Consider the following 14,038-nt stretch of genomic DNA (forward strand, 5'->3'; position numbering starts at 1 on the left):
CAGCTTGCTGACTGTGATTTTCTTCGTCAAAAGTGGTCCTTGTACAAGCCTAGAATTTTGACATATAAATAAATTGCGAAAAGTAAGAAGTAGTTTGTCTTCTCCTTCAAATAAAGAACACGTTTTCACAATACCCATCTCCTGATGGCTACTTCAAGCAGCATAACGCGCCATGTCACAAAGCTCACATCATCTCAAACTGGTTTCTTGAACATGACAATGAGTTCACTGTACTCCAATGGCCTCCACAGTCACCAGATCTCAATCCAATAGACCACCTTTAGGATGTGATGGAAGGGGAGATTTGCATCATGGATGTGCAGCCGACAAATCTGCAGCAACTGTGTGATGCTATCATGTCAATATGGACCAAAATCTCTGAGGAATGTTTCCAGCACCTTGTTGAATCTATGCCACAAAGAATTAAGGCAGTTCTGAAGGCAAAAGGGGGTCCAACCCGGTACTAGCAAGGTGTACCTAATAAAGTGGCCGGCGAGTATGTGTGTATATATATATGTAATAATCAATAAATCACTAACTCAGCTCACTGAGTTGGAATGTTTATCAGGACCATATCTCTCTCTCTCTCTCTCTCTCTCTCTGAGAGAGAGAGAGAGAGAGAGAGAGAGAGAGAGATATGGTCCTGATAAACATTCCAACTCAGTGAGCTGAGTTAATGATTTATTGATTATTACATTCCTTGATCCCGATCACACCCCACACTCGCAGTCCCACACTTTGCCTACCTTCGTTTCTATCCATTCTATTTCTATAGCATTTTATTGATGACGTAGGAGGGTTGAAAGTTCAGCTACGCGTGCCATGAGAAACAAACATCAGCAAAAACGGGCTGCCAAGGAGATAAGACAATATTATATCATTAACTTAAATAGAATTATTACCGACAGTGATTGTAAGTTTGGTGTTTTTTCGGGGAGGATCAGACGAAGGAAAGCGAAAGAAGAAGTTCACCTGGGTCACGAATGAAGGTGTGTTCAGGTCTATCTACCATTTCTAGCTAGCGGCAGTAGCTAGCTGTCAAACCGATAGGATCACGACCGATCCTGTAAGAATCCCAAACTTCATTCCGAGATTGCTTTTCTCCTGCAAACCATGATCGTGTGACCACCTAACGTTCTGTGTGACACGCACTACATACAGCATGTTGCCGTAGCCAGACTCTTGCCACATTTACTGGATTAGCCAACTTGTTTGCTGCCTGACTGGGTGGCTATCCATTTATTGAATCGTGCATGTTGACGTTAGATAGCTAGTTAGGTAGGTAGCGAGCTAGCTAAAGCAAGCTATTTTTTCCAGCCAAGTTGTTCCAAGTTAATCCATCTCCTAAACCCGATTAGAGCATAGATCCCACCTAGCTAACCCCCATGGTTTGGTGTTGTGGCGACTTTTAAGCATTTGTCCCAGTTTCAGCCAGCAGCTGCGTTCAACAACAGCATATAGAAACGTGAGTTCTAATGTTGACATGTCTCGAACTGTAGCTACCTCTGTTCTGTCATTTGAACGGCAGGGAGGATGGCAGGAGTTTTCGACATTGACCTCGAATCTGAGGATCTAAGCGATGCAGAGGTGGGTTTCTTTTCCGTTTTTAACTTGTTGATGCAAAACATATTGATTTTGAAATGTATTAGGGATGTGCCCAGCAGAAAGACTCCTTGGAAAATGCATAAGAACGCTGAGAAACCTTCCACCCCACAAGTCCCTTCCCTTCCCTGCCCTTCCCTTTCCAAGGTGCAATACTATTTTCCTAAAATGGCATTATCTTTTTTGTCTTGTGCCCTGTAGGATGACGTTTGTGACTTAACAGTAGCAGAGTCGGACCCGTATGTATATATTTTCTACATTCATCATCATCACCACTCTTCATCCATCGTCTTTTAATCATCCATGTTCATCGACTCTCATTCTTGTCTGTCCCTTTAAATATCCTTCTTCGTTTCTCCCTCTATGTTTCTCATTCCTCTCTCCCTCCTGTCTAACTCCACTCTCTATCACACCTCTCACTCTCTCCTTCTCGCTAAATTCCACCACTCCCTCTCTCTAATGGTCCTCTCTCTCAGAGTTCAGATCGCGGAGGTGGAGCTCACCAGTGTAACTGTTAACAGGGACAGCGAGAGAGTTGGACCAGACTGCTTTGAGCTGCTCACTGTGCTGGGCAAGGGAGGCTATGGCAAGGTGTGTGTGTGTGTGTGTGTGTGTGTGTGTGTGTGTGTGTGTGTGTGTGTGTGTGTGTGTGAGTGTGAGTGACCGATTTTCTTTTTTCCATAGCCCACAAGCCATGCAAGAAGCATATTCGGTTTTTTCACATTTTTTACCAAATTGAAGGCACGTCACAAGCATCCATGCATGTCAAGGCATGTGTGTCGGTTAAACGTATCTATATCAGTGATGTGTGTATTTGCCCTGGTCTAAGACTGGACTATTTAACCCTTTGTATTCAACATGCAGGTGTTCCAGGTCCGAAAAGTACAGGGCCCGCAGACAGGGAAAATATTTGCCATGAAGGTCCTGAAAAAGGTACTCCTGGTTCCTCTGAAACTTGCTCCCAACCATTCTCCTCTTTATGTTCCTTCTCAACCCAAAACATACTGTTTTATGTTAATATCGCCAAGCCGTTTTAAATCTACGAAGATTTAACGTTTAAATCTATGAAGACATAAAACAGTCTTTCTCTTCTCTGTCCGTCTCTCACCTGTGTCCCTCCCCTTCGTCTTCCGCCTCTCCCTCCTTCCTCTCCTGGCTCTCAGGCTAAGATAGTGTGCAACGCTAAGGACACAGCGCACACACGCGCAGAGCGGGAGATCTTAGAGACCGTCCGACACCCGTTCATCGTGGACCTGCTCTACGCTTTCCAGACGGGAGGCAAACTCTACCTGATCCTGGAGTGTCTGATTGGTGAGGGGAGGGAGGGGGAGGGAGGGAGGTAGGGAAGAAGAGGGTGAAAGAGAGAGGGAGATAAGAGGATGTCGTCTGGGGACAACAATGTCTGTCTCTGGATTCTGAACCTTTTGTCGCTCATTCTACCTCTCTCAACATGCTATTTGTTTGTTTGTTTGTTTGTTTCACAGGTGGGGAGCTGTTCATGCAGCTGGAGAAGGAGGGCATCTTCATGGAGGACACTGCCTGGTGAGAGAGAGAGAGATACTTATACACACATGAGATTGAGAGAATAGCTAAGCTGTATACAAGCTATATACAGTATGTGTATATGTATGTGTGTTCACAATTGTTGTCCCCCTGTTTGATTTAAATAGTTTTTATCTGGGTGAGATCACACTGGCTCTGGGACACCTCCACTCAAACGGAATCATCTACAGAGACCTGAAACCGGAAAACATCATGCTGAACCACCAAGGTGTGTGCGTGCATGTGTGTGTCTCATGTTTCTAGTGGATCCACTATTTTGGCCTGTTATACTTAACCACTCACAAACATGGTATCTGTCTGTGTCTCAGGGCACATCAAGCTGACTGACTTTGGCCTGTGTAAGGAGTCCATTCATGATGGGGCAGTCACACACACCTTCTGTGGAACCATCGAGTACATGTGAGTCTCTAGCGCCACCCTGCGGTGAGACAAGGATGCTGCACCTCCGCTGGCACTCTTTGAGACTTCAGTGCTCCTGAATGACACAAGAAGTAATTTCCCCCTCCATTTCTCTCTCTCTCTCTCTTTCCCCCTCTCCTTCTCCCTCTCCCTCCTTCTCTCTCAGGGCTCCAGAGATCCTGACACGTACAGGGCATAACAGGGCAGTGGATTGGTGGAGTCTTGGAGCGCTGATGTATGACATGATGACCGGCTCGGTGAGAGGGAGGGAGAGAGGGAGGGAGGGAGGGAGAGTTGATGAGAAAAGGAGGGGGAACAAAAATTAGATTCAGAATATTTAGCACAGCATCTCGCTATTGTGAATTTGTAATGACCTACACTTGGATGAAGACATAATGAAAGGCTTTTGACTCTTGTCCTCCCACCCCTCCCCTCCCTCCCTCCCTCCCTCCCTCTTCCTGCTACAGCCTCCGTTCACGGCTGAGAATAGGAAGAAAACGATCGATAAGATCCTGAAGTGTAAGCTCAACCTGCCCCCCTACCTCACATTGGACGCCAGAGACATGATCAAGAAGGTATGACTCCCCGCCTCGGATAGCCTCTGTCCTAGAACACTGTTCAGACTGCATTTGAAACCTTCCTGACAATCTCCCTCTCTCCCTCTCCCTCCCTCCCTCACTCCCTCACTCACTCACTCACTCACTCACTCACTCACTCACTCACTCACTCACTCCCTCCCTCCCTCCAGCTCCTGAAGAAGAGCCCTTCCCAGCGACTAGGCTCCAGTGCGGCCGACTGTGCAGACATACAGGTGATACCCAGTAACATACACACCAGGAGAGGCTGGTGGAGGCAGAAACCGGAGGAAGGGCTGATTGTAAACACACATGTTTGACACCATTCCTCATTCCTCCACTGATACACACATCTATTCCTCCTCACTACCCTTTGTTTACTATGGGCAGTGTGACGCTTTGTAACTATCCGTCCATGCTTATAGCTCGAAGACTGCTGCATGATTGTAACGATTGTGTTCTGATTGAAAAAGAGAAGAGTGGGTTTATGTCAGCATTGATACTCTGCCCTTCTCTACAGAGGCATCCCTTCTTCAGACACATCAACTGGGACGACCTGCTGAATAAGAGAGTGGAGCCGCCCTACAGGCCATCACTGGTACTTCACCTTTCTCCTGTCACTCGATCTACAGTCCCCTCACCTCAATGGCTTATGATACAATTCATCCTGGGTCTTTCGAATTAATATGCAGATATACAAACTGTGATGGCGTTGACATATGACCAGGCTCTCCCTCTCTCTCTCTCCCTCCCTCTTCTCTCCCCCTCTCTTTGTCTCTCTGCAGCAGTCGGATGAGGACGTGAGTCAGTTTGACACGCGCTTCACGAAGCAGACCCCCGTGGACAGCCCTGACGACTCCACCATGAGCCACAGCGCCGAGCACTTTGCCGTGAGACTCTTTCCATCGGGGTCATTCGCCTCCTCACACCTTTTATCTTTTCATTCACCTGTTCACTGTTCCATCTCTCTTTTACCCTTTTACTCTTTTTCTCTCCTGAATCAGCTTATTCACGACTTAATTTTCTTTCCGCTCACCTCGGATCTCTCTACCTCCTTCGTCTCTCCACTCCTTCACCCCCAGTCTTTCACACACCTGACCTCACATTATCTGTGTACCGCCTCCTATAGGAGGACTTAGATATTCACCGACTCAAGACTTTCAGCCTCCCACGAAAGGCGTGTTGAAAACGTTTGGCTCGATTGATTGTCCACGTCGTTAATGGTTGGTGGTCTTGTCCTTGTTGCCAGGGTTTTACCTACGTGGCTCCCTCTGTGCTGGAGAGTCTGAAGGAGGGCTTCTCCTTTGAGCCCAGGACCCGCCCTGTTCGCAGACACAACAGCAGCCCACGCACGCCTATCAGGTAGCGCACACACACACCCACACACACCCACACCCACACCCACACCCACACACACACGACACCTGTACCTGAACATTTACTTATGTAGCCTAGATGTGACTGTTTATAACTAGTTTATAACTAGTGTATAACAGTCCCCCTGACACAAGTATTTCTCCCACCCTCCTACTTATCTAACTCATTCCCTTTCCTTCTCTCCTCACCTCGCAGCCCTCTCAAGTTCTCTCTCACCGGTCCCTTCAAGTCCGGAGGAGGAGGAGGAGGAGGAGCAGAGAGCGAGTCGGACCTCCTCTCCCAGACCTCTTCCCCGCCCCCTCCCCAAGTTCCGCCCATTGACAATGGCGCCACACAGCCAATCAGGACGCCCGGTCGCAACAAGAAGCAGAAAAACCTCCGGAGATGAACAGGAGGAGGCGGAGTCCCGACACTTCTCAGGGGGGGCCCTGTGTTTCTCACAGGCTCGAGTTCCAATCCCCTAACCTTGCTCCCTTCCTTCTTCCCTCGTTGACTTGCCCCCTATTGATCTGAAAGGTCTAACAGCACTAACATATCTGGTTCAGCTGATCATATTCTCGATGATTAGTTGATTCATTTAATCAGGTGTGATTGTGCTACGTAGACTGGTGCAAGTAATACCATCCAATATCCACCAACCGTCATACTATATCCTACCATTAGTACCATATATTCTGTTTTCTCAATACATCAGGGGGGGAGTTAACAAGTGTTTAGGGTCGGGGGCAAGCTATGGGATTGGAACTCAGCCACTCTCTCTTCACTTTACATTTCTCTCAAAGTGCCGTGTTGGTGAAGAGAGCACCACCACCAACTGCTGCCAAAGCACTTGACATTGCCATTTTCATAATGTTCAAAGGACTCATGTCACTCATCATAGTATAGATATGTCATTATATGGCAGGAATGTACGTATAGCTGCGCATTCATGAACCACTGTACAGAATCGACACTCAGCTAAAGATAATCTTGTAAAAACAAAAAAAAGAGTATTTTGGTTATGAAAAAACAACTACATTTCACAGCTGTACACCCAGTTGGACTGGTATGTACGAGTCCCGTGTCTGAGGAGATGATGAAATAACCCTTAGTGTTTTACATGCACTCATATGAAGCCGAGTGTTAAGCAGAGCTGTACATAAACAAAGTGTTGAGCATTGTAAGAGCATTGTCCATGTTGGCACAAACCTTTACAATAACATTGTAATAACGTTGTGATCGTCCTTGAACTAACCAGCATGGCACCCTCTCAAAGCCCAAAGGTGAACCAGTGGCCAAATCTCAAGTCTTTCCCTTGCTTCCTCGGATCCTCTATCCTTGCCACCTCCTTTTCAAAACTCATTGGAGGAGGAGTTCTAAGGCTCCGCCCCTCAAGCCTTCTCCTCCTATCGGTTTTGAGAAGGAATCGAGGAGAGAGGACACAAGTAATTGAGGAAATAGATTTGAGATTCGACCGCAGTTTATCTTCAGCTCTGGTATCAAACATCCTGTCCTAGCACCGTGTGAACTAGGCTTGGAATACACATGACCTCTATATCACAAACAATCATATACTTTGGGGTTGGTGGGTGGGGAAGATAATAATATTGACAAAATATGTATTATTTAATTTAAAGAATATTATTTACTGGACTGCTGACAGTTTCTGGATCAAAGTTGAATGTTTTATGAGATTTTATTTTTTCTCACATTTTTTTTTTCTTCTCTGGCTCGTTTGTGGTTGTGAGGAGGATTGGGTTGCAGAATCCTGAAGAATAAAGGCAAACTTAATTGCCAATGGTGTTGAGTGGTTGTGTCTATCCGTCTGTCAGTCTTGTAGGCGAGGCCTCTATTTCAGAGGAGTTATGGGGTACAGTTCCCAAACCAAATTAGGATTCCGTTCAGTTGGATTCAAAGTGATGAGCATGTTTGCTTATTCAATTCATACATTTCATTTGAAAAATCATGAATTCTGAATGCAACTAGCCTGCTGCTGTCATTATAGTTCAAAGAAGGGAATTAATGTTGAACAGAGAAGTCACTCAACAATTGGAATGTATGAATGAACAGCCACTGAAAAGAGTGGAACCCTCCCCCACTCTATTTCTATACGTACATAATGGCAGTAATCGATCACAGCTCCACATGTTGGAAGGTCAGTTTATTAAAAGGCAATAAAAAAGTAATTATGTAACAGAAACTACAAAAAACACTTTTAGCTGAAGTTCACAGTGGAATGCATGACACTTTCAAATACATACAGATTGACACACTCTAAAAGTGACAAAGTTGTACCACAAAATCTTTCTCATGACTTTGTTCCGGCCCCACACCTTCTCCACAGCCAAATCTTTCCCCTTCCGTCCTTATTTCTTTCTTCAGAGTTTGGTTAGGTCACATGTCACCATCTCTTCTTCACCTTTTTCCTCTCCTGACATAACAGATGGAAGCGCTTCTCCCTCCTTCTTTCCATCATTCTCTCCTTTTGCTTCATCCTGGCCTCCCTCCTTCTTCCTCTTTTCCACTTTTTTCTCCTCCTCCTCCTTCTCTTCCTCACGATTGTTGGCTCTCTCCCTTAAGTCAATCCCCTCCAGACTGGAATAGTCGTCTGAGGAGTCCCCCTCCTCTTCCTCTTCGTCACCCCTCCGTCCGCCTCTCACTCCCCCAACACCAGCCCCCCCATCTTTCTTCCCCTCCTCCCCATCCCCCTCTCCCTCCTCCTCGTCCCCCTCCACCCCATCTCTCTTCCCAGGCCAGAGGCGGAACCCCAGGCGGTCCTCCAGTGTTCTAACCCAGCCCCTCACACGCTCCCTGACGCTCAGTATCAGCCTGGGGGCGGAGCTATCCTCTCCTGAGTGGTGGGCGTGCCACTTGTAGAGCAGGACGAAGACCAGGAGGAGTAGAATGATCACAACCAGAAACACCACCACAATCGACCCAGCATTCATCTCGACAGAGCTGGTTGAGGTTGTTGCTGTTGTTGCTGTTGTTGTTGATATTATTGATGGTGGGCTGGTTTCAGTCTGTTTGGCTGTACTTCCTGGTTTGGCTGTACTTCCTGGTTTTCCAGACGTCTGCTTCCCTGACCAAGTGGCTATGGGTGTTGCAACGGATGTGGTGTCATTCAGGGAACCCCCTTTAACAGCAGGGGACTTCTCAGACCTGTCATTGTTCATAGTTCCAGAATGGTTAGTGGTGTCGGTGGAAACAGGGGTCGTTGTGGACAGTGTATGACTGCTGTTGGACAGGGCCTCAGTGTGTGATGAAACGGTAGAAGAGTTAAGAGGGACTGGTGTGGCATCCTGGACGTGGAAGGTCAGGAGGGACAGACAGAGCATGCTCTGAGCCAGGGACCTCATTGTGACTGTGAGGAACAAACAAACAAACAAACAAACACACACACACACACACACACACTGAGTCAGAGCATTGAACTTCTGATGTTGGTTTTGAACATCATGTTGATCTGAGAGCGGGAAATGGATACCTAAAGTAAGTGGACTAGAATGCTGCTGTTTGACGAAAAGTATAAAAAATGTATGAGAGATATCATAGCATGCACACACATATACACACGTACAGGAAATGGTTGTGTGCTCTAAGAGCTGCTGTGACATGCCAACAGGAAATCAGCAGCACTTGCGGCAGAGAAGCACGACACCCACCTATCCTGCAGACTGTTCTTTCCAGTGAAAAACCACCGTTTGTTAACGTACGCCACCATCTTAAGGAGGTCATGACAACTAAATGGCTTCTCCTCTCCCATGCTCACCAATTTGGGTACTGGGTGCCACAAGCATCACCGATTCACGGATTCAAAATGTTTGAAAGGTGCTACTTTTATAATTTGATTATTTTCTATCACTGCAAGGTGTACTACCCCTCTCCGCAGTTCTGTTTAAGAGTTTAAGAGGTTTAAGAAAGTACATGTTTTCACAAACCATTCTCTCTACGATTAAGTCGTGAAGTGCATCAGTGACTGGTTGGTTTTGTGGTCACTTGCCCCACCACTATTGAGAAATATTAGAAACCAACCCTGAAATGAACACTGATTATTTCTTTATGATGGCTGACTGTGTGTTTCAGCGCATTGCACCCATTATGCCTGTGTTCAAACATTTGAATCATATCCCAAATTAAAATGGTGACAGCTTGAATACAGCAGGAAAGGAAAAATACCAATGGAAATATTAAAATAGAAACTCAGTCATTCTTAAAAGATGAAGTTGAACACAGAATGAGAGAGAGAGAAATCGCAGGTGGAGGGGTGAGAGAGGTGGGAGGGCGAAATAATGAGAGGTGAGAGGAGGTGTAGAGATGGACAGAAGACAAAAACGAGGGGATAGAGGTAATGGAGGAAAGGCTGAAGAGAAAAGCAGAAAGGAGGTCAAAACAAGCGGGAGAGGAGGCCAGAAAACAACAAGCATACAACAGCATTTTTTTTTTCAATAAAAAAAATTCATCCGTTACATGTCAAACATGATATACTGTAGAATCAAAGCGTTAAACTCACCTGGTGAATATGATAGGCCGATTCTGAGCCAGATATGGAAATAAAAGAGAATCGGTGAGATATAGAGGAAAGATTCAAAGAGCAAGAGGGGCCTCTGCTAGATGAGCTAGAAACAGTTAGACAAGAAGAAACGAAGGAGAAACGGAAGGTGGGTGGAGTATGACACGGTGAGAGAGAGAGAGAGAGAGAGAGAGAGAAATGGTTTAAGATAAGTGATTGAAAAAGATACAATGTGGCAGAGAGAGGGAGACATTTAAGGTGAGAGAGAGAGAGAGAGAAAGCTATTGACAGAAAAACACATCATGCCTTGCACTGATGAAGCAACGACACAGCACGTGATGTGATCACCTCACATTAGTTCTAGATGTATAGAACAGTCGTGATTGTTGTAACTTGGTACAGTATGTGTACACTTCCTGTCTTTACTCTTTACTACACTGACTAGTTAACTCTTCCTGTGTGGTCGGGGTTAATGCCTCTGATGCACATATTCTCTGTCTGACCCAAATAACCCCCGAACAGCTATTATTTTACTCTTGTTTGTCACTGCAGGGCACTGTGAGGGCTGAAGTAGAGACAGAGAGAGGGAGACGGGGGGAGACTGCCACACTTCAGGTTGGAATGACTGGATTAGAGAGTGATTTTAAGATACGATGGACCTTTGGTTCAGTCAGGCCAGACACAGTGTCTACAGAGAAACCTTCACAAAGTACAAGGGAAGATTCAGCGACAGACTGCGGCTGGACAGACAGACAGGATCTCTCACCATCAGAGACCTTACCACCAATGACTCTGGAGTTTATCAGCTCCAGATCATCAGTGGAATCGTTTCCATTCATTATTTCAGTCTGATTGTCTATGGTGAGTGTGTCATGCTGTTGAGGTGTTTTAGCCCCCTATGTCGCCCTCATCCATGTTATCCTCTTCAATCTGTAAAGTTATCACCGATGTTATTTTATCTTCTTGAGGTTCTCCCTCAGAGTGTCAATCTCAATGTCCACTAAGGCTCTTTTTCTACACTGTGTGCTCCTTATGCCTTATTTAGAATGTTGTCTCTTTATCACTTCCTGGTTTAATGCAGAACAAAACTTGAATTTGAGGGAACGTTGCTTTTATGGAGAATGGCAAAAAAGCAGTGGTCGAAAGTATAATCGTTTCTATGCCAAATACCAAACATCCCCTCTGCAATTCTACTGGGTGGGTCAGAGGAGAAACAAACACAGAGTGCAAAGGAGGTTTCAGAGACGGACTGCAGCTGCACAGACAGACAGGATCTCTCACCATCAGAGACCTCAGCACCAATGACTGGAGTTTATTGGTTAATCATCGCCAGTGATAAAGTTTCCTTTCATGAATTCAATCTGACTGTCTATGGTGAGTACTGCATGCTGGGTTTGAGATTGCAGATTTAGTTGATCTGCACTCTGGGCTCTACAGACAGATTTCAAATCTGCCAGAATCAGATTGAATCAGCAGTTTGCCTACAGGGTTGTCATGTTAACGGAGGGCAGAGACGACAGAAGACCGTCTGTCATTTTTATGTGCCTCATAAATTAAGTCGAACCTTCGATGGATCTCGCATCCGTCATTCATTTGTGAAGGCAACCTTAGTCGAGGACTGCCTGTCTCATATTGTTTGCATCAAAAAGGCCCATTTTATATTTTTAACATAACTAACCACTCAAATCAATCAAACAATTAAGCAATCAATCGACCCCATGGCTTTATCAATGTTGACCTTTCTCCATTGACTGATTCCCTGTCATACATCACTCTGGTTCATCTCTGCCTCTGATCTGATTATTTATAGCAGGGTTGGGGTCACTTCAGTTTAGTCAATTCAGGCAGTGATTTGAATTAAGAATTCCAAAACTTAAAAATGTGTCAAAGCTTCTCATTTTTAGTTTACTGAGAAATCATTCCAAATAAATGTCCTATTTGCAATCATTGAATTGCAGTTTCTATTTACTTCCTGAATTGACTGAATTGAAATTCCACTGACCCCAACCCTGATATATAGTTTATAATCTTAATATATAATCATGTGTAACGTTAACATTTGACTGGGAATTTACCCCAATATTGGATTCTATCAACACATATTGGGGTAAATGATGATGTGGATGCCTCTGTGTTCACCCTGGGTTAGATCTGGTATCAGGCTGATATCTGTGCTTAGTAAACACACATTTTGATGTACGTCATTTTCAAACTGCTACTGCTCCTCTCTCTCTCTCCCCCCCTCTTTCTCTCTCAGATTCCAGTACCTGTGACGGGTGCTTAAGCCTCACTGAGGTTGTGGTGCGACTGGTTCTGTCTGCTCTGGTGGGTGTGGCCATTGTTGTTGTGTTGGTTCATCACTCCAGACAGCAGAAATCTACAACAAATGACTCACAACACCACACGCTCTGTTACACTTGCATGTACATTTGCTTGAACTGTTCATTACATTTCACTTTGGTAATTCTATTCTATTCTTATGACAGGGATATTGTCTGGATCGATAGATTTTCTACACAATGTTTAAGAGTTTAACAGTGACTCAAAATCAACCCAAAGTGTTTTGCAATAATTTAGTCATACTCACTGCCTTGCCAGGATTGAGGCATCTACATTAAAAGCAAAAGCAATAGTATATTAGGTGCTATTTTACTACTTTAATTGATTTGATGTGTGTCATTACAGTACATCTATTTCTAATAATGTTTTTCCTATCTCAATTGTTAAAATCGTACAGTGTTTGCTTACCTCAAAGGTCATGTACAGTAAGTGACTTTTCCAATGTCGACCTCTCACTCTCCAACTGTTCAGTAATTAGGACATCTCTGTCATGATCATCTCCATTTGGGAATAAATAGTTTGATCTGTAGTTTGTCTGTGTGTGAAGTGTATTCTCTTTGAGTTCACCTTGGTGGTTTGGTGGTTAGAAGTGCAAACCACTGTTATCTCTACAACGCTTATAAACGTGCTGTAGGTTCAAATATAAACCATGATATAATAACCATTTAAAAATATGTGTTGTATAAAATAAGTACTTTTTTGTACAGGATTAACTACACTGTAAACGTTGACACCTGTTCGTGATCTATCCTCCTACCTCATGCCATCCACCTGCCCTGGGTGCAGCACCCATCTCTGGGTGATGCACAGGCACAGCTGCAAATGTTCCCCCCCCACATCAGCCATCACATCGAGGAGAGATTGTGACTATTTGATGTTGGAGATGAATAAGCCTCATAACACCATGTTATGAAGGTAAAACCTTGCATAGTCCAATATGGTTACATTGGGAGGCCTTGGAATACAGCAGGTAGAACAGGCAGTTTGTCCCTCTTTTTTTTATGTACTTTTTTTAATTCAGCAGTTTAGTTGACAGGGACAGTACACATTCGCTAATTTACATCCCTAGTAAAAGGAAAAGTTTGCTAGGTTAGGCTATGTCAGACACATTATTGTTGTGGATTTACACACCTGGTCCTGCACATTCCATGATAAACCAGGAAATCAGGAAAGCCAATGAGAATCAGGATGAAGGTGTGATGAGAGTCACAGGACTCATTCCTCTGAAAACGGCCAAGAGGCTTCTTCAGATAAAGTTGAACAAAGAGTTAAAGTCAAATTGACACTATAATAGAAAACATATTTACTTCAGTCAGGACACTCAAGTCAGTTTAACGCTTTCAAGCCCGATGTTGCATATACGCAACAATATCTTTAAACACTTGGTAAAATGTCTGGCAAAGATATAGTCAGTTGAAATGCATGTAAAAAAATATTTGTGTGGCTCAAAAGCTGAATAAAAACATACATTCAGAGTCTGGATGTCTTTATACACATGGAAAACTGGGTCCGGGTATCTAAGGAAAATGAATGAAAATGAACATGGTAATACATTTAAGCTTGGCATAATTTGATGGCTCCACTCTGTCCCTCCCTGGAGTTTAAACGACCACAACATACAAGTATACATTATGCCATGGAGCCCATGACTTATCAAACCCCTCGTACGTAAGCTAATTACAGAGCGACC

The 14,038-nt window shown here is 44.6% G+C and overlaps 2 protein-coding genes across 4 annotated transcripts; one reads left to right on the forward strand and one right to left on the reverse strand.

Moving 5' to 3' along the window:
- The first annotated feature begins 816 nt into the window (after positions 1-816).
- LOC310821099 (ribosomal protein S6 kinase beta-2-like) lies at positions 817-7,148 on the forward strand. Of its 2 annotated transcripts, none has more exons than XM_083692979.1 (16): positions 817-989; positions 1,500-1,587; positions 1,804-1,841; positions 2,079-2,193; positions 2,467-2,535; positions 2,766-2,913; positions 3,087-3,144; positions 3,273-3,373; positions 3,474-3,564; positions 3,731-3,821; positions 4,032-4,139; positions 4,313-4,375; positions 4,660-4,737; positions 4,925-5,029; positions 5,389-5,501; positions 5,712-7,148. In XM_083692979.1, exons 2-16 carry the CDS (start codon positions 1,534-1,536, stop codon positions 5,902-5,904), a joined length of 1,425 nt encoding a protein of 474 aa, XP_083549105.1. In that variant the 5' UTR covers positions 817-989; positions 1,500-1,533; the 3' UTR covers positions 5,905-7,148. The 2 variants fall into 2 exon arrangements, with proteins under 2 accessions (XP_083549105.1, XP_083549104.1); XM_083692978.1 differs by having other exon boundaries at positions 1,529-1,587.
- A 491-nt stretch (positions 7,149-7,639) lies between these two features.
- LOC310820893 (uncharacterized protein) lies at positions 7,640-12,731 on the reverse strand. Of its 2 annotated transcripts, none has more exons than XM_083692725.1 (2): positions 12,276-12,731; positions 7,640-8,859 (listed from the first exon to the last, which is right to left on the reverse strand). In XM_083692725.1, exon 2 carries the CDS (start codon positions 8,852-8,854, stop codon positions 7,874-7,876), a length of 981 nt encoding a protein of 326 aa, XP_083548851.1. In that variant the 5' UTR covers positions 8,855-8,859; positions 12,276-12,731; the 3' UTR covers positions 7,640-7,873. The 2 variants fall into 2 exon arrangements, with proteins under 2 accessions (XP_083548851.1, XP_083548850.1); XM_083692724.1 differs by lacking the exon at positions 12,276-12,731 and adding an exon at positions 10,009-10,155.
- Between the last annotated feature and the right edge of the window lie 1,307 nt (positions 12,732-14,038).

The sequence above is a fragment of the Argentina silus genome (assembly GCF_951799395.1).
Source record: "Argentina silus genome assembly, chromosome: 21".
NCBI classification, from domain to species: domain Eukaryota; kingdom Metazoa; phylum Chordata; class Actinopteri; order Argentiniformes; family Argentinidae; genus Argentina; species Argentina silus.